The 26,304-nt window shown below is 37.8% G+C and overlaps 1 protein-coding gene across 1 annotated transcript in view; it reads left to right on the forward strand.

Annotated features, from left to right (window-relative positions):
- Window positions 1-4,919: 4,919 nt before the first annotated feature.
- MEP1B (meprin A subunit beta) overlaps window positions 4,920-26,304 on the forward strand; it is a 56,851-nt gene continuing 35,466 nt past the window's right edge. Inside the window, exons 1-7 of the mRNA XM_036741542.1 lie at window positions 4,920-4,982; window positions 9,180-9,198; window positions 9,565-9,615; window positions 9,704-9,747; window positions 11,264-11,339; window positions 18,603-18,720; window positions 23,578-23,756. Coding sequence (XP_036597437.1) covers window positions 4,920-4,982; window positions 9,180-9,198; window positions 9,565-9,615; window positions 9,704-9,747; window positions 11,264-11,339; window positions 18,603-18,720; window positions 23,578-23,756 — 550 coding nt within the window. The remainder of the gene's footprint in view (window positions 4,983-9,179; window positions 9,199-9,564; window positions 9,616-9,703; window positions 9,748-11,263; window positions 11,340-18,602; window positions 18,721-23,577; window positions 23,757-26,304) is intronic.

Consider the following 26,304-nt stretch of genomic DNA (forward strand, 5'->3'; position numbering starts at 1 on the left):
CTTAAGAGCCCAAGGGCTAGTTACCTAAGCAGACAAGCCTGCCTTGCCTAGAAAAAGAGGAGGGAAGCAAGCTACAGAAACAATTCTATTCTGGGAGATGAAGGCAAGTTTTGATGATGGATGGTAGATATTGGTACCCAGGGATAGAGCTGGTTTTAAGTAGGTGACTAAGAATTTCAGCTGATACTGGTCTGGGGAAGGGACTGCTTCAATTAATTTAAGCCTATGGCTGAGAAACCTGCCCTACTTGGTATAACCCTCTTCTCCTAGCTTAGCATGATTCCTCAGCTAGATTCCAAAATTTTTCTCTCCTTTATTCTATTGGGCTCTTTAACAGATTTGACCTTGATCTGGCCCTCGTGATTGGTCATTTAAGAGCCAAAATCTTGTGAAGTAAATAGAAATGCCTGCTTCTGATCTTGGCTCCTTTCTTTGTCCTGGATTCATTTTGTTTTCTTTCAGTTCAATATATGAAGCTTCCCCAAGAAGCAGAATTCTTTCTAAAAGATAATCTATTTTGGGAAGCTCAAAATCCAGAAGTTCACCAAGAACCAATTTTTTTTTTTTTATGTGAGGGGGATAAAAACAGGAATGGATGGCAATGGACTTAAGAGAAAGTTGGGGAGTCCTTTGATCTCTTTCTTGAAGTGTTTATGATGTCGGAAAGGCAGAAAGACACAGTGGTTATAGAGTTAGTATGGCCTGGTTTCAAGTCTTTTTTTTCTGATATAATGACTACGGGATTCTGGGCAGATCACTTAATCTCTCAGTGCTCTAGGCCACTGGTATCAAACTCAAACAGAAATGGGGGCCACTGAATCATATGTAAAGATCCCTTTGGGCTGCATATTGACTTAAAAACAGCATATCAACATTATTTATGTTCTATTATATTTTTATTTATTTTGTTAAATATTTCTCAGCTACATTTCAATCTTGTGCTGGTCAATTTTGCATTTGGTACTGTTTTCTGCGCAGCATGTTTGACACCTCTGCTCTAGGCTCTGGAATCCCAGAGAAGGTTTCAACCTGCCTTGGTAGAAGTCATCCTTGGGTTTCCTAAATAAGTGAAAAGTCCAATCCCTATCCCTTTTTACTGGGTTGCTTGATGGAAACTCATTTGCAAGTCAGACATCATTTTTGAATAAAATATCAATGCTTATTTGTGCCAAAGTCTATGGGCCTGCTTAGAACAACTGTTTTTCCCCTGACAGCCTGGGCAGTTCCCAGAGTGACTGGCCTTTGAGGGTTGGAACTTGGCACATTGGACTTGCCAAGGAGTCTGTCTGTCTGTCCATACTTGTGCCCAAGCTTATTGCCTTGGGTATTAAGATCAGAGGTGGCTTTATAACTTGGCATCCAGCAATAGGAAATATTGTTTGGTATCTTATCACAGATGCTGTAGAAGCTGATGAGCCCCATAGGGTTCCACATATAAAGATTTTTAGTAGTCGCTAAATGCATTCAAGTATCAGGATACATGTAAAGAGAGCTTTTGGATGAAGTAGATATGACTTCTGGAGACTAAGATTTTCCACTAGTAGTAAATTGCTTTTCCTATATTTCCTATAAATGGAGTGAACCTAGAGAAAACCCTTCAATCATTACACTGTCAAATGATTGTGATTTGGTTTTTAGCCTCAGTTCATCCAGCTCTTTCGTTAGCCTCCTGCCAGCTACCACCTTAGGTCTTTAAGCAACATTTTTATTTTTGAATTTGTTTAAGAATGATTTTTGGCCTATACCCTCTCCAGGGCATTGCATGTTATATAAGGTAAAAAAATTCATATTTGTTTGTCATTAGTTCTTTTTAGTGATTCAAGGTATCCCAGGGATGTCTTCTTTCCTCCCTCCCTGATGCCTCTTACCATTTTTCCCGGTCAAGAATATAATTAAATTTCTTCAACTCAGAAAATGGGGTCAGTAAAATTAAGATAGATGTGATTATAGATGCATTAAAGTAGGGATTCTTAACCTGGGAGTTCTGTTAACTTAAAAAAAATGCATTTCAAGAGAATTGATTTCCTCTGTAACCGTTTCTATCTTATTTTATTCATTAAAAATGTTATTTTGAGTAGGAGTCCAGGGGCTTTACCAGACTGCCAAATGGCTTAGAACACCTGAATTAAAGAATGGGTAGTAATAGGCAAAGAGGAAAAAGATGAGATAAAGAAGAAAGGTAAAAAAATTGTGAGTTATTTGGAAAACTTACCAGTTGCCCTGCATTAATGCCTTTGTGTCTGCAGCAATGCAATGGGAATGCTCAGAAATGAAATATGCTACCATTTGCTACCACATATTCTCAAGCTCTAGAGACTCATTGTGAATTATTGAATTTTATAACTCAGTGAGTAAGTAATGAATATAATTGGAAATATCAAAGCTTCATGGTACTATGCACACAGTAGGTGCTTATAGAAGGGGTTGATGTGGGAGTTCCCAGTTCAACTTGATGAGATTACAAGGAGGTGGGCCTCTGTTTGGGACTCTGATTGATTATCCCTGTGGAGTCTGTGTGCATGTATTTATGGTGAATTGGCTGGTGTGAGTTTTTGTGAGCTCAAGCTTATAGGGAGAGGCGAACTTTTGTGAGCCAGAACTTATAAAAAGGGGGAGGAGGACCAACTGTAGTCAGACTTTTTCCTTCTTTGGAAAGATCTGGAGGGTCAGTGGGTCCTTGGTTTGTGGGAGATGCCCACATAGTGGCATAGTGGCAGCTAGTGGTCACCATAGATAGAGCATGGGACATAGAGTCAGTAAGGCCTGAGTTTGACTCTTGCCTCAGACATTTACTGGCCATGTGATCCTGAGCAAGTCACTTAACACCTTTGTGCCTTGGTTTCCTCAACTATAGAATAGGAATAATAACTGCAACTACCTTACAGGGTGGTTGTGAGTATCAAATGAGCTAACATATGGAAAGGGCTTTATAAACCATAAAGCAATGCAAAAATGCTAGCTAATATTATTATTATTATTTTTGCTCCCCAGTGGCCATGCAGACTAAATTTCACCCTGTTTCCTCAGTTCTAGAGATGGCAGCCTTTTGGCCCAAAAGATGGTAGCAGTTGGGGATAACAGAGGATCAATTCCTGGATCCAACCATGGATATTGGCAGTGTCCAAGATAAATAATAGCTGTATATTTATGCTGTCATGGCTCTAGCTTTGCAGGCTGGGGGGCTGGTACTGTCCAGGAGCTCCTCCTTCCCTCTCTGGAAGCTTGGACTCCAGGCTTCTCTTCTCTCTAAGAGGCTGGTCTTGTCCAGGAACTCCTCTTCTAAACAGGAGGATGGGTCCTGAATGTTTCTAGAAGTTGATATTACCAGGGAATGCCGCAACCCCCCCCCCTCCGCCTTTTATCTAAGAGGCTGGAGTTCAGGTATGCTAACCTTTTGGCCATTTGGTTTCCCTATCCTGGGACATGTGGCTGAACATATACACAACTGCAATAGATCTCAGTTGCTACATCTCCATGGCTAGGTACAGACACTTGGCATCCAACATATGGGAACATCCATTCTACCATTGCTCTCATCCGCTGCTGTCTCTGAGATTAAAGGAGGAGGGGATGGATAGTAGGCCCCTTACTTCCCTTCTGGGGATCTTCCCCAAAAGGGAAAGAAAGGAGACTAGCACCTTATCCTACTTTTTATAGGTCCAGGGCAAAGGGATGACTCTGGCCCACCACAGCTCATGCCAACCAATTCATCCCGAATCAATCCATGCAGCCTCTACTAGGATATCAGATCAAAGTCAAACAAAAGTTCTCCTGCTTATAACACCATCAAACCGATCATGGAGTTTTCTGATCAGCCCCCTGTATCAGTACCTACTCTGTGCATAGTACCATGCAGCTTTGATATTTTGAATTATGTTCATTGCTTACTGAGTGATCAAACTCAACAGTGATTTGATGCAATGGCACGATGGGTCTCTAGAACTTAAGAATGCGGGGTAGCAAATGATAGCATGTCTCATTTCTGAACATTCCCATAGGGGAACAAGTGGCACAAGACTAATCCAGAAGCAACAGGTGAGTTTTCTAATCATCCAGCCATTCTTTACCTTTATTCTCTATCTCATTCTTCTCCTCTTTCCCCATAACTATCCATTTATCTAGAGACCAAAATCCCCTTTCAGAATTTGGAGTCAGTGGGCTTGGGGTTGATCCCCAGCTCTGCTCCTTAATGTTTGTGTGACTTTGAGCAAGTCACTTAACCTCTTCCAAATTTGTAAAATGAGACATTTGGATCAGCCCCTAAGTTTTCTTCTACTCTAATTTTATGTCTTCCTTGGTCTCTGCTTTCATTCCTCTCTCCCTCTGGATATCCCTGAAAAGGAAAAAGAAAGGCCAGTTTTTCAATTGACCCCTCTTTTTTTAAAAAGCCCAGTGCCAAGGAAGTCTAGAAAATCAATGTGTGTGGCTGCACCCCGCAACATCCTGAGAGAAGTAATTCATCCTCAGTGGACCTATATAGCCTCTATAAGAAGACGTAAAAAAATGTCCCTCGTGGGCTCACCTCCCCTGTAACATCATCCAATTAATCACCATTCAGTCAGTCAACAAGTATTTATTGGACACTCTACTGATCAACATATTATAATAATGACTTGTTGGATCGAAGAATAGATATGTAGTTTAAAATTAATTGCTGGTTTTAAAAAATCATATATGATTAACTGTCATTCACCAGGAAATAAAGATTAGATATTTATCCTCCTAGGCTAGCACCACCCAGAGATTTGTCTCTTGAAAACAGATGGGATAAACTGTGCAACTTCAGAACAGTGTTAAGTTTGATGGACTTTAATCTACATTATGCCTCACACAGGTCAAAGGCTATGATTTATGATGTTGGCCTCTTTATAACTAAAATCCATTTGGAATTTCTTGCAGCTCTCCGCTAGGAATGCAACATGGATTCATGGTATTTGCCTTGGCTTCTGCTGAGCGAGGTTCTCTTTGTGGTGGCTGGCCTGGTAAGTAATCAAAAGGCATATACTGCAAGATATATGGAAAGTAAAGCAAAACTAACAAACATATTGGTGGGCAGGTGGGGCAGTGGTACTGTTAAAACTTTAATCATCGGTTTTCTTTCATGTGAATCAGGTAAGGTTAATGAAAGGAGTACTTTTTCAGGGCAAGTAGGGAAAATTTGGTATAGATTGGCTGATTGCAGTGGACTGAAGAACAGCAAGGGATCTAAGAGAGAGGATGGGGGACTAAGAGACTTTGGTGTGGTTGGTTGAGTTTTTTTGCTCCGCTGTTTCAAAACTAGCTTTTGTTAATATAGAAAAAAGGAGAAATTTGTTTTAGCTCAAATTCTGGTATTGACTGATGACATAGATTTTTTTTTTAACATTACTCGAGTAATAATCTCAATTTGAGTGCATGTACTACAGACTGTGAAGGGCCCAGCAGAGTAAGAATTCTCTTCTGCTCCCTCACTAGCTTTAGCCCAACTTTGTGCAGGTAGAGAGGCACCCTGTATCAGCTGAATATGGACAGACAAAGCCAAAGCACTAAATTATGTTTGAAAGGCTTGGAAAGAAGTTTGTAGTTACAAATTTAAAATAGCAGCCAAATTGACAGCACACTAATTGACTAAAAAAATTGGTTTGTCTAAAGAAACAAAAGACCTGAGGAAAACGTGACTGCAAAATATGTTGAGTAGTGTGTTTTGAGGTATTCATTACTTTTATTCAAAGCATTTTTTTTAAAAGGAGAGGAATTAATTTCTTTCTTTGCTATGTGCATATATGCCTTACTCATTATAAAACTCTTTCACATACCTTACTTCGTTTGAGTGCTGTAAAGATCTTGTGGCAATAGGTAGGTCTAGTATTATTATTCCCATTTCACAGATCAGGAAACTGAGCTTCGGAGAAGGTAAGTTACTTATCCCCACGGTCTCACAGGTAGTAAGGAGCAGCACCAAGTCTTTTGTCTTTACATTTAGTGTTCTTTCGCCACTATATTTCAGTTTAGGGAATGAACCTGTTGGATTATTTAACTTTACATGAACCTGTTAAAAAGACCTCGTAGTATGAAGTTACCACTTCTTCAAGTAGTTTATTTTGCTTTCGGACAACTCTGATTTTTGGAAGTCTGTCTTTATATTGAGCTGAAAGATACGTTTTTGCAGTTTTCCCCTCATACTCATATTTCTGCTTATTTCATATTGTAACCCTTCAAATACAGAGCAAGCTTTCTTCCATGTCCCCTCAAATATCCCTCAGATTCATCATTTCCATTTCTTTCAATCAATCCTTGAATAAAATCATCTCCAGGCCTTTCACCATACCATTCTCTAGTATCTCTGTATGCTGTCAATGTTCTTCCTAAAATGTGTGCCTCAAACTGAGCTTCAAATGGTGTCCAATAGCAGAGGAAAAGGGAGCTGTCACCCCTTTGTTGTTCACTCATTCTTACCTAATGAGATTCTTTTTAATTTACAATGTTCATTTTGATTTCTTTACCTCCCTAATAAAAATATATTTCATTGCTATATCTTTTTATACATCCTGCATTTCTCCCTGTGAGATACATCAGCTATAACAAAGAATAAAGATGAGAAAAGAAAAACACCAAACAACACGTCAAAAAACTAAGTTTTCCACGCCCATAGTCTCCCACCTCTGCAAAGAAAGAGGGAGAGTATCTTCTTTTTATCACTTCTTTGAGGGCAAGGTTGGTCATTATAATTTCACAGCACTCAGTTTCAAATGCTTTGGCTCTTGTGATTTTATATTATTATAAGCATTATTAATATTGTCTTCTTGGTTCCACTTTACTTTGTCTCAATTTATAGAAATTTTCCTATATAGCTCTATAGTCATCATATTCAAAAATTTTTTAGAGCATAGTAATATTCCATTACATTCCTACACTATGACTTGGTTAACCATTTTCCAATACATGGTTATCAATGTTGTTCTTTGGCACTACAAAAAGTGCTGCTATAAATATTTTGATGTATATATGTGAGAGCCTTTCTTTTTTCTTTCATCCCCTTGGGTTACATACCTAGCAGTGAGATCTCTGAGTCAAAGCATATGGATATTTTCATGACTTTCTTCACATTATTCCAAATTACTTTCCTGAAAGGCTGGATCAAGGGACTGGTCGACCAATGGTGCTTTAATGTGCCCTATGGTTTAAAATTTTTTTAATGACAAATAATCATCCAAGTAAAAACTCAGTTTAGATTCTCAAATTTCGAAAAGGTTAGTTATCAAAGGGCAAAGAATTAATACTAGTGAGGTAACAAATAAATGCTTTTTATTACTATATAGAACACTAAGACCAAGAAAAGCACTGATAAATCTTGTATGTCATAACAATGTGTTCTCTTCTCTTTTTTGTTCCTCAGCCAACTTCAGAAAACATTGGTGAGTCTTATATTGACTTCTGTTCTTCAATACTTCCAGTGATATATGATTTCATGTATGGGTGTGGCTGCTAGAAGGTACAATTGGTAATGTACTGATTTGGAGTCAGGAAGACTTGAGTTAAAATTCTGAATCAGATATTTCCTACTTATGTGACCCTGGGCAAGTCATTTAACCTTTTTAATCTCAATTTTTTCATCTGTAAGATGGGAATATTTGTACCTACCTCCCATAGTTTCAGTGAGGCTCAAATGAGATAAAATATGTAAAACACGTTGCGATACTTAATGTGTTATATAAACACTAGCAATTATTATTTTCATTCCTCTAGTGGCACATATTAAAAACCCTGTAATCTTAGTGGATGGCTTCAGTGTTACTTATGGCCCCCACAATTCATCACCTGGTGGACAACTCTCTGTCAAGAAGCTTCTCCGAACTTAGAAGGACCACAGACTGCCGGGCTTATCACAAAGAAGCACTGAAAACTCAGGGTCACATCTAGACCATGATGAGACACCAGAGTATGCGTTGAATTGAGGGACTTTTAGTCTTATTTGTGTTAGATGAAAAAGAAAATAATCCCTATGTTATAACCATCATCATCCCTTGTGAATATTTAAGTACTGTACCACAAAGCTGAATGACCCCATTCTATGTATCAGGACTTCAGCAGCAAGTAATACAAAGTTGGGAACACATGACTGTGGTTGAATGGTGCTTGGATCAAAACACGGAGTTGTAGCAACAGTGACGATAACAACTGATGGCACTTTTATAGCATTTTAAGGTTTGTAAAGCACTGCATACACGTTCTCATCTGCTCCTTATAGCAATTTTTGTTGTAAAGTAGGGGGAAGGAGGAGGGATTAAACATTTATATAGTCTCTACTATGTGCCAGGTACTGTGTTAAACACTTTATAAATATGATCTAATTTAATAATAATCATGTCTACCTAATAGCTAACTATAAATTAGATGCTACTGTTAGATTTTACTTGTTTTGTTGTTGTTATTCAGTTGTTGCAGTCATGTCTAACTTTTAGTGACCCCATTAGGTATTTTCTTGGCAAAGAAACTGGAGTGGTTTGCCATTTCATTCTCCAACTCATTTTATAGATGAGGAACAGAGGCAAGCAGGCTTAAGTGACTTGTCCAGGGCCATACCAGCTAGTAAGTGTTTGAGGCCAGATTTGAATTCAGGAAGATGAGTCTTCCTCACTCCAGTCCTGGTACTCTATCCATTGTGCCACATAGCTACCCTACTTGTAATGCTATTTTTATCTATTAATGCTATTATAATAATGTATAAATTAATATAATATATAACATATATATTATATAATATAAATTAGTATAGTATAATATAAATTAATGCTATTATTATCCCTTTTTACAGATGAGAAAACTGAGGCTTAGGTTAAAGAACTTGGCTGGGGTCACACAGCAAGTGTCTGAGGTTGGATTTAAATATAGGACCATCTGATTCCAAGCCCCATGCTCCATCTACTATACCATGCTGCCCCCTTGAAATCATTGGCAAATCTTGTAAATCATGATAGTATATTTTCTTGTATCATAATAGTATGTGAGTTTGATGGGCTGTTATATCACACAAACCTCTCTCCTCCACCACCACTAACAAAAAAGAAGCTGGAAAGATGGGCTCTGTCAGACAAGATAGACCAAATATGACATTCTGCTCCTACTCAGCTATACTCATATGGAGTAATCAGAAAAATTGTGCTTTCCCCCCCCCCCTAGGAATTTAGAAAGCAATTCAGGCTCATCTTGGAAGCTTTGGTCTGTACCATTTACTAAAAGCTCCAGTCTTTATTGTAGTGTTCACATATGGACAAGTCAAGGCTGACTGCATCAGCCTGCAGCACTTGATTCCAACTTGGTTTCAATTCAATGCAGCCTGTCTGTGTCAATGGAACCTCTTCCAAATCTGGCTTCCCTCTTGCCCTGAGGGATCCGTTTGTTACCAACTGTATTGATTTATTCCTAAAGTTGGTCAATGCTCAAGGGAAACAGGAAAACAGAGTACATGATGTGACCCTAGTAGGATGAGCTGTAGTTTTGTAGTGAAGTGACCTAAAGATTTTCTCTCCTCTTAAATACATAAGCCAAGGTTAACCTTTGCTCTTTTGCTTTTGGTCTTTTTAGTAATAGATATAGATGGTGGCAAGGACAAGGACATATTTGACATCAATGAAGGTTTGTGAATTCCTTTCCTTTGAAAATCCCACATGCTTGTGTAGGGTTCTACCCATTGGCTAATGTTAGGTTTTGTCTTGCCACTCAGCTTTGGGACTGAACCTTTTTGAGGGAGACATCAATCTTGAGGGGGTGAGTTGGCACAGTGCAGTTATATCAATAATTCTCTTGGCCAATGCAAGCTGAAATACTACCTCTCTGAAGCTAATCTACCTGTGCGAGGGTATGTTAACCCTAATCATTGGAGGTGGCACAGAATCAAAGGGAATCATTTAGTAGTGCATTTGTACAAGACTTCATAAACAAATTGTTCTGGGAAAAATTATTTGATTCTTATTAACACCATCATCTTTCCCTTACTGTGATTTGCTGTAAATTATTTCCAAGGTCATCATCATTAGCCATAGGTAGTTGGACTATATTGATCTAGACTTGATAGGTTTAAATTTTTTTATTGATAACTTGTATTTTTGCATTGCTTTCATTTCCAAATATAAGCCTTCCCCCGTCCCCTGCCCATCGAACCATCTCTTGCAGCAAAGAATAAAAAAGAGGGAGGAAAAAGCAATTCAGCAAAACTAACCAACATCAGTTGAGTTTGATAGTGTATGCCATGTTCCACATCCATAGTGCCCCATCTGTGCAAGAAAGGGAGAGAGAGGTACATTTTCTCAACTTTTTTCCAGGACCCAACTTCTTGGTCATTATAATTATATATAAGCTTGATATGTTTATGTCAGATTGTCAACCTGGAAGGTTTTAATTATACAATAAAACCATACCAATTCAGATGAATTAAAGAAATGTCAGTTCAAATAAGTTTTTAATACTTTGAAAGGGCTTAGTTTATTAATTTCAATAATGTCTGTCAATCAACCATCATTTACTAAGTCCCTGTATATGTGACTCATCGTGCTAGGAATTAGGGATACAAAAACAAAAATGAAAATGTCTCTACCCTCAAGGATTTTACGTTCTACGATAACGACTAAGCTAATAAATTGTTACTTCATAGAGATCCTACCAGATCCATACAATGTATAGGCGTAAATAATAGTATAATAGTCAGCCGATCAGTAATTGGCATATTGTTTAATGAAAACAGGAACAGCCATAGCAGGGTTTTAAGAGTGCTCTAACAGAGTTTATTTAATTAATCACTGTAAACATATAGCTCTCTCTCTCTTTTAAGCTTTTTTATTTATTTAGCACACTCCATTTTCATAGTGCAGTGATAGACTTTAACCTAGATTATGTCTGAAATATGAATTCTGAAATAGGCTAGCTCAGATGAATGTGCTTTTGCTACTTGCATATAATTATTTAGCTATACTAGGTACAAGAAACTTCATTACAGCTTTTTTTGCCAATGGTGATTGGATTTCTCCCATAATCATTTCTAGACAAGCTTTGCATGCCTCTTTTCCAAACTGTCCTACCCAAAATCAATGCTATAGATCCACTATTCTCCTCCTGACATCTTACTCAATTGCTGGAAAACAACATTCATACAGGCACGGATGATTTGTTTTCCTTGGTGTTTGGGAGATTCCTAAACTGCCTTTTTTCCTGGAACAAGCACCTATCCTTCCCCAAGTTGCTGCCTAACCCCAGGATAAGCACATTCTGTGTTTATTTTACTTTTCAGAAAGAAAGAAATTCCATTATTGGTGATCAATATAGATGGCCTCACACCATCCCTTACGTCCTTGAAGACAGTCTGGGTAGGTATATAATTTTGGATAGAGTTCTTGTCCTTTTACCCTCTATTCCAGACTCTGGCCTCATTTAAACTCCAGGCTGTAGGTGATAGGAGCTGTTGAGTTCGGACCTCCTTTAATTGAAGACAGAAATACTTTTTTTATTTTTTTCACCCCAGAATGGAGGTGGGCTGGGGAGAGAAATGGAGGCAGGCACAAAAAAGATAGATCCATCCCTATTATTCAATTTCATTGAAGAAAGTTATGGTCACCAAAGTCTCTCCTAGACCTAGGATCTCTAAACTCTATAGGTACATGGCCCCTCTCTAGAGTCAGTTAAGTGGCAGACAGATATGAATGGTTAGGTACATTGGATATAAATACCCAGAAGCACAGCTACAAGTATATTTCTATTGAAAATTAACAAGAAAAAATTTCTTTTGTTACTCTTTCAAAACAACTACCAGAAGAGCCTGTTGGAACTCCATCTGTTATTGTTATGGATGCAACTTTCTAAAATTGGAGCAGTGTGTAATAATCTTCTTCTCCTTCCTTTGGACCTAGGGAATCAGTATAGTTCAGTGGAAAGAACAATGAACTCACAGGAATCCAAGGATGTTAGTTCAAATCCTGATTCTACCGTTCACTGCTTGTGTGACCCTGAGCAACAATAATTGTAGTGGTTAGCATCTATATGTTACATTTAGGTTTTCAAGCTGATTTACAGATGTTATCTTAGAATGGTGGAAATTAGAGAAGTTAATGGAAAGCAAAGGAATAAAAAGTTTATTTTGCTGGGGAATTTATGTCGAGGTTTGATCAATCCAGGAGTGGTACTTTTATACCACTTTTGATTGAAATAACATAGTTTGGATTCCATGAGTTCACTGTTGTGAGTACTAACCTAACTACTCCTTCCCATTCTGTGGGATTTTTGCTCATGACCTCTCATTAGTTCTACACAAGGAAGCTATCCTCTGGAGATTAGATGCCTTCCTCTGGATCTCTTAACATTGTACAGATGCAAGTGCAACCCTTGGACTATTCATATGTTATCTCTTCCTTTTGATGCCTGACAAATCATCTTCTTTTTCCAGTTGAACATCTTCTGGATGATATATCTTAAGCAAAATCTTGTCCATAAGACATTACTGGTAATATATTGTAGCCCATACATGCACACATTTTTCACCTCTCCATTAAAGTTTTGAATTGAAACTGAATTGAATTTGAATTGAAATTGAATTTTGACTCAGTGGAGACCATGATCCTTCATGATTATTAGCCATATAGCAACACTGGGATGCTGCAAAAATGTGGTCCTAAAATATTTATTTTAGTGTCAGGGAGAAACTTAGGATAATTGAAAACACGGCATAATCTCCCAAATCCAATCCAGTTTGCTATCTTTTCCCCCTTCAGTTCTAGCCCCAGCTCACTTTGCATTTGCACTGGGCTTTAAATTTGACTCCATGTCACAATCTGAGCAATACATAGTTTTTTCTTGTGTAAAAATCAATAACTTATCTTGTTGGAATAGCTATGGATCTCATTACATCCATACATTAAGGAATTTTGTTTTATCTTAACTTTTGAACGTGAGATACTTTGTTAGAAGAGAGCCTTTAAGGTTGTATTTTGCATCAACAAATATGGATAGAATAATTTTTTTTGTAATCAATAAACAAAGCATGATTATGTAATCTCTTTATCTTTCCCTCTATTATGAGACTGAGAAGGTGTGATCTGCTGTAGAAAATCATCTGTGAAAGTCTGCCTGTTCCCATTTCACATTTCCAACAGGGATGCCATCAAGGAGCATAGCATCTTTTCATATAGATTTTATAGAAATGAGAAAGCAAACATGCAGGCCATCTGTTGCTAATACCTTCTTGGTTGCCTTGGGTGGGCGGTGGGAGTGGTGGGTGTTGGTAACAATACTATTGACAATTTTTTTTTCTTTTTGCATTCTCTCCCATCTGAGATATATTGAATATCAGTTTCTCAGTGCTTTCAAAATTATGTTGTGTTCAGCATGAATTTCTTCTGTATATGTTTTGTCTGGTTTAGACATTCTTCACTTTCTTAAGAGCTATTCCTTATATATTACATTGGGTGCTTAGATGTTAGAGTCCAAATGTGGTGGTTCTACCATCATTGATTATGAAATACAATATTATAGAAATATTGTTTGAATCTGTACCATGTGGCATCTATTTATTGTTCTCCCTCCAAATTAATCTTGGGGTTTAGTTGAATCTCATGCCAAACTTTCTTTGGGTTTTTTCCCCTTCCACCGCTTTTCACTGTGCTCTAAATTTTATCCTATCTGGTTCCATCATATATTGCAAATGAACTTATCCTTAAAAATGTTTTTGCCTTGGTTACCAAGTCTTTCTGCTTAGTGAAGGGATCACTGTTTGCCAAGTAGCTTCTGGAGAATCTGTGAGCAGTCCTTCCAGTTACCTACGATTTCTTTATATTTTCTCTTTTAATTTACAGTGATATTCAGTTCCTCTAGTAGTCTATCAACTTACTGCTCATTGACAAACTCTCTTCTTTAGCCTTCTAACGATTTAGACTTAAACTGTTTGTGGATCATCTAAAAGCTGTGATTATTTTCAGCATATGCCTTCTTTTTTTGCCCTTGTATCACCACCAATACAGAAGGGGAAAGGAATGGCCCAGGATGAATAGCCATTTTGCATTTTTCTTTGTTTATGAGATGCCATGTCCAGTTACCAGCTTGTTGGTGATAAACCATCTATATTCAGCCAGTCTGGTCCATAGATAAACACATTTTGTTTCTATTACTATAGTAAATATTTTTCTAGCTTGAGAGATCATGCCAGGACTTGTGTTCCGTTGTTCATTGTTTTCCATTATTCTATCTTTTGAAAACCAAGGGGCACTTCTATTTCATGAAGAGGCATTTGACTGGGCCTTTTTTCTGTAGCCTGATGATGAAAATTTAACTTTGGAAGGGTATGGTATTCAGCTATTCTCTTTCTCAGCATATTTTTAGTCATTCAGATCAGTCACCTTGATCCTTCTTAATTTAAAAAAAAATAATGGCTAACATTTACATAGTGCTTTAAGGTTTGTCAGGCTTTTCCCAAATAGCATCTCATTTTATCCTCATAGCAATCTTGGGAGTTATGTTCTATTATTATTTCCTTTTTTTTATAGATGAGGAAACTGAGGCAAATTGAGCTCACTAGGATTTTATAAGACTAAAGTGATACTTTAAGCAGAGCAGTACTCAGAGCATCTTTAACCCTATGTGATCCTAATGGATTGAATTACAGAAGTTTTTTAAAAGTACTTTAATGTCTTATTATTCAAAGCATTGCATAGGAATTAAAATCCTTTAAAATTTTTATTGATCCTTTAAAAATTTTGTTGATACCTTTTCTTTTTATATCATTGTAATTTCTGAGATTTTCTCCCAAAATTTACAATAAGCACCTTCCCCAAAGAAAAACTGATAAACAAAACCAATCAACACATAGACCTTGTCTAACAGTTTATACAACATTCTACATCTGCCGTGCCTCCCCCTACAAAGAAGAGAGAAATGTATTTTATCACCTATTCTCTATATAGAATAGATGTAATGGATAGAAGAGCTGTTATGGGTCTATAAAGTTATAGAGAATAGAGTAGCTATAATGTATACCTACAATGGCTATACAATCACTTGGAATTCAGCACTGTTTAATTGAGAAAAGATATTTATACAGCACCTATTTTGTTCAATGAGGCAATGGGAAAGAAGAACTTAATAATAGTCAAGTATTTATTAAGAATAAATTAAGAATAAAAATTTATTAAGCCCTTACCATATGCAAGGCATTGTTTCAAACACTGAGGATGCATAGAAAGGTAAATGGCCATCCTTGTTCTCAAGGAATTTAAAAGTAGAATAGGGGAGAATTAAACTATGTACAGTCAAGCTCTATGCAGGATAAATTTGAAATAATCAGAAGAGGTAGGGCAGTAGAATTAAGGACACGTGTATAGTGTTATGCTCTGAGGATACAAAGAAGGAGCTCACATTTTAATGGGAGGGGGCACAGTATCCAAAATAAATCTACATATTATAAATCTACATAGTATAAATGGAAACCACTCTCAGAGGGAAGGCACTAGTTCTGGATGGGTTGGGGTGGGAGCGGGGATTTGGAAAGGGCTCTTGCATATGTTGGATTTGAAAACTAAGTCTTTGAAGAAGCCAGGGCAGCTGGGAAATGGAAAGCAGTTTCGATGGAGAGCAATCTGTGCCCAGTTTGGGGGTTGGAGGAGGTGGGGAGGAAGGTGTGGGAGAAAGAGAAAAGGACATGAGTATCTTTTTGAGGAATAGCAAGGCCAGTGTGGCTGGATTTTGAGAATGTAGATGGGGGTAAAATAGAAGAAACCTTGGGGAGGTAGGAAAGGCCCAGTTGTGAAGGGAGCCACTGGAGTTTTTCAAGTAGGGAGGTGATGTGGTTAGATCTGTGCTGTAGGAAAATCACTTGGGCAGCTACATGGATGATGGGGAGAGACTGAGGCAGGTAGACCAACCAGCAGGCTATTTCAGTAATTACTCACATTTATATGGCTATTTATAGTTTATAAACCATTTACATGTATTATTTCATTTGATCCTCACAACAATAGTTTAAGTAGTGGGAATGTTATCATTCTCATTTTGTAGATGAGGAAACATTCCCTGGAAAGTTAGGTGCCGCACGGCTGGGTCCAATCTGAATTTGCTTCCTGCTACACCATTGTCTAAGCGTACTGGGCCTCAGTGTGTTTATAATCTACTTCAAGAGCTCCTAATCTGTTAGCCTAAAGTAGGAAAATGACAGCAAAGGAGTGACAGAGCAATATTTATAAGGAAACAGGAAAAATATTGATCTGAAGGAGGGATGGATTGGAAAGAGCAGAGAGTGGAGAGTGTAAGAATCATTAGAAGTCTATTGTCATGGCATATTAACCAGAATTTTTCCAGGGCAACTTGGTATGAAGGTCTAGTGGATAGCGTGCTGGGCCTGGAGTCAGGAATACCTCAGTTCCAATTTGACCTCAAACATACACTAGCTTTGTGACCCTGGGCAAGGCATTTAACCGCTGCCTGTCTCAGTTTCCTCAACTGTAAAACAGGAATAATTGTTGTGGGGATCAAATGAGATATTTGTAAAAGCACTTAGCCCAGTGTCTGACACATATTAGACATTTAATAAATACTTCTTTCCCTCCTTTTTAAGTAATAGGGGCAAGAGAGAAGAGGAAACAGATTTAAGATAGGTTTCAGGAGTGAGATCGACATCATAAGGATAGGGACATGGACCGGATCTGTCATTTCATTAGTGTAGAGCAGGGCTGTCCAACCTTAGGTTATCTTAGGGCCGCATTAAAATAAAATAATTATTCAAGGGCCGCACCCAGAATAAAAAATATAGTACACCAATAGAAAGTGGGGGAACGCACGTCATCGATACTACAGGCGAAGGCTCAAAGCGCGAAAGCAAACGCAAAACAGCAAAACGACAATACAACAGTATAAAGGTAGGTGCGTATTGACTAGTCTGCGTCATACAGACGGAACGCATCCCACAGGTTGATGGAAAATTCTGTGCGATATGTTCCATCCATAAAACTGCTTAAAAACACCAAAGAAAATTAACATCAATGAGATTATTTATTAGTGATGAAATTAAAAAGTCTAATGCACATTCCATGCAAATTATTGTTTTATTTTTTTGCTTGTGAAAATTAAAACACATAGGTGGGCCGCAGAATCGCACTGCGGGCCACATGCGACCCGCGGGCCATATTTTGGACAGCCCTGGTGTAGAGAACTTCCAAATTATGCAGCTCCTTCTATCAATGCAGGTTGATATATTTTTTGCAATCTGTAGTCTTAGAGAGTTGATTAGGCCACTGAGAGGCTGTGCAACTTTTTCAGGGACTCTCAGACAATACATGTCTGAGGTGGGACTGGAACCCAGATGGTCCTGACTCTGAGGCCAGCTCCCTAGCCACTATTGGCCATTGTCTTTCAAAGTAATTAGAGTTGAGAGTAGGGCAGCTAAGTGGCACAGTGGATAGAGTGCCAGGCCTGGAGTCAGGAAGACTCATCTTCCTGAGTTCGAATCTGGCTTCAGATATTTACTAGCTGTGTGACCCTGGACAAGTCACTTAACCCCATTTACCTCAATTTCCTCCTCTATAAAATGAGTTGGAGAAGGAAATGGAAAACCATTCCAGTTTCTTTGCCAAGAAAACTCCAAATTGGGTCACAAAGAGTCAGAAATGACTGAAAAAAATGACAGGCAGAGTTGAGAGGTGAAGGAATAGAAAGAGTCAAGGATATAAAAGATATAAAGGATATATATATATATATATATATATATATATATATATATATGTATAGGATATAAAGAGTCAAGGGTTATAAAATGGAGAAAAGAGTGGATGACGGTACTGTTGACAAACATAATGATGTAAAAAGGAAGAACAGGTTTAGAGGGAAGATGACCAAGCTCATTTATGGACATGTTGAATCTGAGATGCAGGTGAAACATACAAACAGAGATGCCCTGTAGACAGAGCTATGAGTTTAAAACAACTTCTGGCTCAGTGGATAGTGCAGTGGGCCTCAAGACTTGAATTCAAATCTGGCTCCAGAAACTATCTATGTGATCTTGGGCAAGTCACTTAACCTCCGTTTGCCTCAGTTTCCTTAACTGTAAAATTAGGATCAGAATAGCACCTGCCTCCCAAGGATGCTGTGAATGTCAAATGAGATAATAGGGAAAATGCTTAGCACAGTGCTTGGTGTGTAGGAAGCACAAAATAAATTATCTCGTGATAATGATGATGTTTAGGACTCATTCACACAGAGGCAGAAGGTGAAGCTAAGGAACTGAAAGAATATGCTGGAAGAGAGAAAGAGAAAATCCTAAGGACAGACCATCGAGGAATATCCAGGTTAAAGGATTAGGATGAGGGTAGAGAATGAGCAAAGAAGACAGAAAACGAAAGGTTAGAGGTAGGAGGAGAACTAGGAGGACATGGTATCTCTGAAGACAAGGAAGAGAAAGTATGAAGAAGGGGGAGTCATTTATAGTGTCAAAAACTGCAGAGAGTCCAAAGATGAGACTTGACAAAGGACCTTTGGCTTTGGTCATTGGTGGCCTGTGAGAGACAGGTTTTAGTTCTGGTGGGAAAGGCCAGCTCTAAATCCAGGATCCTGTTGGTGGTTAACAGGCACTATTTTTGTCTCCTCTTTTTCTTCAGACATGAATGCCAAAGGAGTTATCCTGAATGCACTTGAACGGTATCGTTTAAAAACCTGCATTGACTTTAAGCCGTGGGAAGGGGAAGACAACTACATTTCAGTGTTCAAAGGAAGTGGGTAAGAGAAAGATTTGACATTTTTAAGAACTTCCTGAAAACTGAAGGTCTTTAGCATGTTGTAAATCCGAGCAATTACCCCCAGGCCTCATCATTATGTGTTCCCTATGTTTGAATTGGGCAGCTAGATGGTGCAGTGGATAGAGTGCCAGGCCGGGAGTCAGGAAGACTTGTCTTTCTTGGTTCAAATCTGACCTCAGACACTTACTAGCTGCATAACTCTGGGCAAGTCACTTGACCTTATTTGCCTTAGTATCTCACCTGTAAAATGAGCTGGAGAAGGAAATGGCAAATGACTCCAGTATCTTTGCTAAGAAATATCCAAATGGGATGATGAGTCAGACACAACTGAAAATGACTGAACATCAAGAAGTGTTTGGCTTGTATCTGGAAAGTGGCTTATGGAGACAGGGAAGGAGGAGTGATACAGAATTTGCTACAAACAAACAAACAAACAAGCAAAAGACAACAAGCCAAACCAAACAAACCAAACCCTGAGGTTTATTATATACTTATTTCCAAAACCTACAGCCCCAAATACCCAAATTGTCAACAAGGAAACTAAGAGGGAGATTTTCCCTCCTCTCTCTTCTACATGTATGTCTTTGGCTACCATTGATGTTTATTATAATCTGATTTTGCCCATTTATTAAGCACCTACTATGTGTATGACACCATATTAGACATGGTAACGGTACAAAGATGCTGAAGATAGAATCTATCCTTTCATGAAGTCTAACATTGTTCTGTTAATCAATACACTTAGGACTTGTCATTCAACCAGTTTCATACCATAAAACCCTAATCAACCCAAATTCCTCAATTAAATTCAATACTTATTTGTCGAATTGAATGGAATCTCTCCATTTTTTGTCCACAAGAGTCAATGTGATATAGTGGCTATACAACTGACCTTGAGGCCAGGAAGAATTGGGTTCAAGTTTGCATATGGTTGTAAGACCCTGGGCAAGTCACTTAATTTCTGAGCCCAGAGTTTTCAAACACCACGTATTTCAATCATCCCCAGTACAGTCTGAACCAGATTAAAATGTAATAGAGTAATATGTAACAAAACAAATCAAAATAAAATAAAACATAGATAATATTAATATGTGGTTTTGTAAGTCAGTTTATGCTCAGGGATACTTAAGTATGATTTAGTGGCCTCTGTTTCTACCTATATTGGTGGAGAGAGTTTCCTCTCTTGGGAGTTCCCTAGATAAATGAGTTCAGTCCCCATCTCTATGCCACAAGCATACTTTGAGAGGCTATGTCAAATGACTTGCTGAAATTCAGGATATTAAGTCTATTTTATTTCCTTGAGCTGCCAGCCAATAAACATTTAGTTCAATAAATATTTATTAAACAACTACTATGTGCCAGTTACTAAGTTCTAGGGAAACAAATAAGAAAAAGAAGAGATAGTCTTTGCCTTCAAGCAACTTACAATCTAATGGGAGAAGGCAGCACTCAAAAGGAAACTAGAAAGGGGTGAGAGGTTGCCTCACCAGGGAGTACTTTGCACAGGGGCATAATGGACCTTGTTCAACCAATCAGAGCTGCAGATGGAAAATAGAGAGTAGTCTGGTCAAAAAGAAAATGAGGTTACAAGCCAATGTTGGCCCATATTCATTAAAGTTTCTCTAAGTTCTCTCAGACCACACATTTTAAAGTTAATTCTAGAGCTTCATCCATTGTTTATCTTGATCTTCAGCTCATTAATCTATAGTTTAAACCATCTCTTCTCTATTCCTTTGAAAAAGAGAAGACATTGTTTTGTCTCTATTCCAGTGTTACCTCTTCTGGTTTATGAGAGTTTCTCAAAGGCCACTCCCAGCTGTTGATCACTCACATCTGTAAAATCTTTCAGTGCTCCAAGTGATCTCACATAATAGTCTTTGCTTTTCTTGAGATTTAACTTCTATTTACCTAATTTTGTTCTATTCTCTTCATTTAGAAGATTAGCCTTCCTAATAGAGAAAATGGAAGCAAAGTAGAAAATGAACAGTTTCCTTTTCTCTCAGTTATTTGTTAGCATCTGTTCTCTTCACATTAACCACTAAGTTTAATCTCTTAATTGTCCTGTGTTCAGGTTCCTTTTTCACTTTGCATTTTTGAAAGACTCAGATTGTTATGAGCTTAACCATCCTGGTAATTCTTTTTTTTTTTTCAACATTTACTTTTATAAGATTTTGAGTTCTAAATTTTTCCTTTCCCTCCCCTCCCCCCACTCCAAGACAGCATGCCATCTGTTAAAGGCTGTACATTATAATTATATTATACATATTTCCACATTAGTCATGTTATGAAAGAAGAATCAGAACAAAAGGGAAAAACCATGAGAAAGAAAAAAAACAATGAAAAAGAGAGAAAATAGTATGCTTCAATCTGCTTTCAGACTCCATAGTTCTTTCTCTGGATAGTATTTTCCATCCTGAGTCTTTTGGAATAGTCTTAGTTCATTGCTTTGCTTTGCTGAGAAGAACTAAGGCTATCAAAGTTGGTCATTGCACAATGTTGCTGATACTGTGTACTCCTGGTTCTGCTCACTTCAGTCAGCATCAGTTCGTGTAAATCTTTCCAAGTTTTTCTGAAATCTCCCTGCTCAACATTTCTTGTGGAACAATAGTATTCCAATACATTCATATATCATAACTTGTTCAGCCATTCTCCAATTGATGGGCATCCCCTCAATTTCCAATTCTTTGCCAACATAAAAAGAGCTGCTATAAATATTTTTGGACATGTAGGTTCTTTTCCCTTTTTTATGATCTCTTTGGGATACAGACCTAGTATTGGTATTGCTGGATCAAAGGATATGCACTATTTTATAACCCTTTGGCCATGGTTACAAATTGCTCTCCAGAGTGGTTCATCCTGGTAATTCTCTTAAGTCCATGTAATTCTTTTCATTTTTATTACCATTTGGCGACACTCATTTCTAGTAAGATAATTTTGCCACAAGAAAGTATTTTATCAAAAGCTTTCTTAAAATCTAGACAGTTCTATTTGTGTTTACTTTATAAAGTTGCCTTAATCATTTAATCGAGCAAACTACTATCAATTACCTATAATGTGTAAGATCTTGATCTAGGATCTTCTGGAATAATCTTAGTTTCCTACTTTTACCCTTTGAAAAAATTTACTTTTTTGTAGTCTGAACCTAACAAACGCCCCTCAAATTAAGCATTTCTCTCTCTCTCTCTACATATAAATGATTTTATATGAAACAATAAAATTAAATTTGGCTTGATTTTCTAAAAAAGTATATATTAAATTCAGTACCTTACATTTAAAACTTTCCCATTTGTGCTTCCTTCTGAATTTTCTCCTGGTCTCCTCTGTGTGCTTTTAAAAATGTTTCATTAACCCTTTTTTTTTCTTTTCTAATTTTCTTTTTCCTCTTTTGGCATCACTATTATTAGTACTTCTTCTCTCCTCCTCTTACCAATTAAAAACAGGAATTATCTAACCCTTGCATCAAATAAGCATAGTTAGTCAAAACAAATCCACACAGTATCCCTGTCCAAAAATTTATGTCTCCTCTATACTACAATATTATTATATTCCTGTCAGTAGGTGACATGGGCAGTTTTCATTTATGATTTCTTGAAACACAGTGTCTAGGCCGTCTTCCTTTTTTTTTTTTTAAATCATAGTGTTCAGGAATACCAATGATTCTTAAATTATTTCTACTTGGCTTTTTTTTCCAAGCCAGTTTTTTATATTAGATATCTTAATTTTTTTTTCTCTTTTAAAAAATCTTTTGATTTTGTTCCATTATTTCTTGCTTCTTTATGGAGTCACTGGTTTCTATTTGGTGTGCTTTTATTTTCAGGGAGTTTGTTGTATGTATATGAGTTACTACTTTCTCTTTTAGGCTTTTTTTTTTTGAATTCTTCTAATTCTTCCCTTCAGAGTTTTAATCTCACCTTTCATCTCAGTCTTCATTTCTTCTAGGCATTCATATAGTCATTGTAGAATAACACATTTTTTCCTTTGAATCCCTGCTATAGAGCTACACTTTCCTTGTAGTTTGGAGTTATCTCTGGATCTGCAGTACTTTTATAGTCTGTGTCTCCTTCTGTTTATTCATTACTCTAGCATTCCTTCCTGAATTAGGCATTTATGCTAGGGTCATACGCCACCCCATACTCTGATTTTCGTTGGGACTATCCATCCTGCTAGGTCTCAGTCTGGGTTCCTGTGCTGACTTCCACCTCTAAATAGTATGTTTACACTAATGCCTACACCAGCAGGAGGAGGTTTTAGGTCCTCCTTGATCTTTGAGGTTTGGAACACTGGATCTTCATGACCTTCTGTGACATTTCAGGACAGAGTACTAAGAACTTTAGTATCTCAGCACCTGGCCTGACCTAGTCTGAATGCTACAGGGTCCATACTTACTATTGCCATTTACTTCCAAGGTCTACACCAGGGTTGTCCAAGATGTGTCCCATGGGCAATTTTATGCAGCTCACCTGTGGGTTTTAGTTTTCATGAGTGGGAAGATAGAGTGGCAATTTGCATGGAATGTGTATTGGATTTTTAATTAATGCTTTAGTAAACAAAGCCGAGCCCTGAGTTGGCCTAGGGTTGGTCTTCACTATAGGTTTCTAACCACTCTTGGGCTTTCTTGTGGGAGCCCTCTGCTCTTGATCCCTTCAGATAGAGAACTTTACAGGCTATAGTTATCTCTAGCTTGTCTTTGGTCGTATTGATAATCTATCTATGAATTCCTATTTGAGGGCTAATTGTTAATATGTCAAATAATCATGCCTTTTACCAGCATCTCTAGCACATGTGTAATCTTTGCACTTAATGTCAATCATCTTACGACTTTGTACCTTGTTTTTAGGTGCTATTCTTCAGTAGGGAATAGACATGTTGGCAAACAGGAACTTTCCATAGGATCTGGTTGTGACAGAATAGCCACAGTTCAACATGAGTTCCTCCATGCCCTGGGATTCTGGCATGAACAATCTCGTTCAGATCGAGATGACTATGTCACAATAATGGAGGACAGAATTGAGTCAGGTATGGCTTCCTTGCTTGTTTTTGTTTAAGAGGGTTTAAGATTAGAGTCAAGTGATTGTACGTCCTTTTCGTCATTAGTGGATCAACAAGCTTTTATTAAGCAGTTATTATGTGCCAAGCATTATGCAAAGCACCAGCAATACCAAGAAAGGCAAAAAGGTGGTCCCTGCCCTGGAGAAGCTCATATTCTAATGGGGAAGACAACATGCAAACAATTATTTGCATTCAAGGTATATACGGTATAAATGGGAGCTACTCTCATAGAGAAGGTCCTAACAACGCGGGGAAAGGCCAGCTATAGAAGGTAAGATTTGAACTGAGTCTTGAAGGCAGCCAGGGAAGCCAGGAGACTGAGATAAGAAGAATGAGCTTTCCAGGCACAGAGGATAGCCAGTAAAAAGGCATGGAGTCCAGAGATGGAGAGTTATGTTCAAGAAACAGCAAGAAGACCATTGATGCTAGATCATCAAGTATATGGAGGGAAATAAAGAATAAGAAGATGGTAAAAATAGGAAGAGGTCAGATTATGAAGATTATGAAGAGCTTTAAAAACCAAACAAAGGATTTTATATTTGATCTGTTTATATTTGATCCATTGATCCATTGGTAATAAGGAGATGGATAAATAGATATGGGAATCATCTCCTTAGTGAATTATTTATGATTATGGAAACTTTATGAGCTGATGAGGGTTAATAACTGCGGGTTAATATGAGACCCTTGGTGACAATCAGTGTCAGTGGTCATTATTTGGAAGATAGTACAGCAAAGAAGACTAAGAAAGATCAGTCAGATCAGCAGGTGGAGGACCAAGAGAGAGGAATGTCATGAAACCCCAGAGGGGAGAGAGTATAAAGGAGAAGAGGGTAATGAACAGTGTCAAAGGCTTTGAAGAAGTCAAAAAGGATGAAAATTGAGAAAAAAAACCCATTAGATTTGGAAATTAAAAGATCACTGATGACTTTAGAGAGAGTAGTTTCATCTGAATGTTGACATCAGAATCCAGACTGCAGAGAGTTAAGAAAAGAGTGAGAGGAGAGAAAGTGGAGAAGAGCTTATAAGACATTTAACAGCAAAAGGAAGGAGTGATATAGTGGATATAGGAGAGGTAGGAGCTAGTGAGGATAGTTAGATCATGTGAGGGTGAGATCTAGATGTATTTCTAGGTTGCAGGGATGTATCTGGCTGACAGGGAGAGATTAAAGGTTAATGAGAGAGTGGAGGTTAAAAAATTCACTTTGGCAGCTGTGTGGAGAGATGAGGAAATTGAATCTCAGAGAGTTTAATAGGTATGTTCAGTGTTACATAGTCCACTGGCCAATGGTAGAGATAGAATTAGAAACCAGTTATGGCCCTGTCTACTATTTCATGCTGCCACATGTAGATAGTACCTTGATAGTAATGTGCTATATACACAGTATAGCTATTATATATTCCATATAATAATAATACTATGTACAATGTAAATAGTAAATAAATATAATGAGCATACATTGTGTAGAAATGTTCTTATCTTTCTTGCCCAGCTGGTGGGGGAATTGGCCCACTAGGTGACAGAAAACAAGTGCTAGGACTCTAAATAATATGCTCAGGGAGATGAGTATTTAACTTTATCCGGAAGACTAGTTGCTTTAGGGCTCTGCCTGGTTTATTTCTGAGGAAGCTTTCCCTCATATGATGTGGGTGTAACAAGTGTTATGAATGCCATGAAATCCTCAAGAAGAATTTGATTCAAAAATTAAAATTTTTTTGAATGTCAGATTTTGACTTGATATTAACAAATCGCTTTTTAGAGAATTTAAGATCTTGAACAATCTGATCCCTTTCCAAATGTTGCCAATTTGAAATTTTTTTTATGTTATGAAAGTCTGGCTTCAATATTTCTTTGTGATGTTGTGTTTACCCTCGTGTCTTGATAGATGTGTCAGTGGACCACAAGCTCTGGCAGACTCAATGGCTATCAAGCTAGACAGTTCTTGAGTAGGTCCCTGGCTATGGACTTGTGTCACCCATGGAGCATCTGAGCTAAGTGTCATCAGAGGGCTGTCCACTGGGAAGTGATTTTTTAAAACTGCAGCTGCTCTTGAAGACCATTTGCTTAGATAGTTGTGGGTTTGTAAGCTATAGTGGTAGAGGGAGAATCTAAATCAACGAAACCCCTTGAAAGGATTGACGTAAATGTATCTGTGTAGCTCACATTTCAGACACTGTTATTCACTGTAAAATTTTCCTGACTCTTGTCATTCTGATGGAGTGCTTGTGCTTGTACCCTAATTCTAACCTCACATTTCTCCTTAGCCTCTGCTTGGGTGCCTGGACCCCAGTTCTGAAATCACATCTCTCCCTAGCTTCAAAGCATTGGCTCTAGCAGATTCTCTCCAGTTCAAGGGCAGCATGCCTTCGCCAAACATTTATCTCTCCTCCTGATACTGCTACCAGCTGCACATATAGAATTTATTGGTCTGACTCCTTGTGTGTGTGCTAATTGGCTGTGCACTGGGAGACAACAATATTTACTACTTACTGAACTTCCTGATATGTATCCTAG

This window comes from Trichosurus vulpecula, chromosome 1, assembly GCF_011100635.1.
Source record: "Trichosurus vulpecula isolate mTriVul1 chromosome 1, mTriVul1.pri, whole genome shotgun sequence".
Taxonomy (NCBI): domain Eukaryota; kingdom Metazoa; phylum Chordata; class Mammalia; order Diprotodontia; family Phalangeridae; genus Trichosurus; species Trichosurus vulpecula.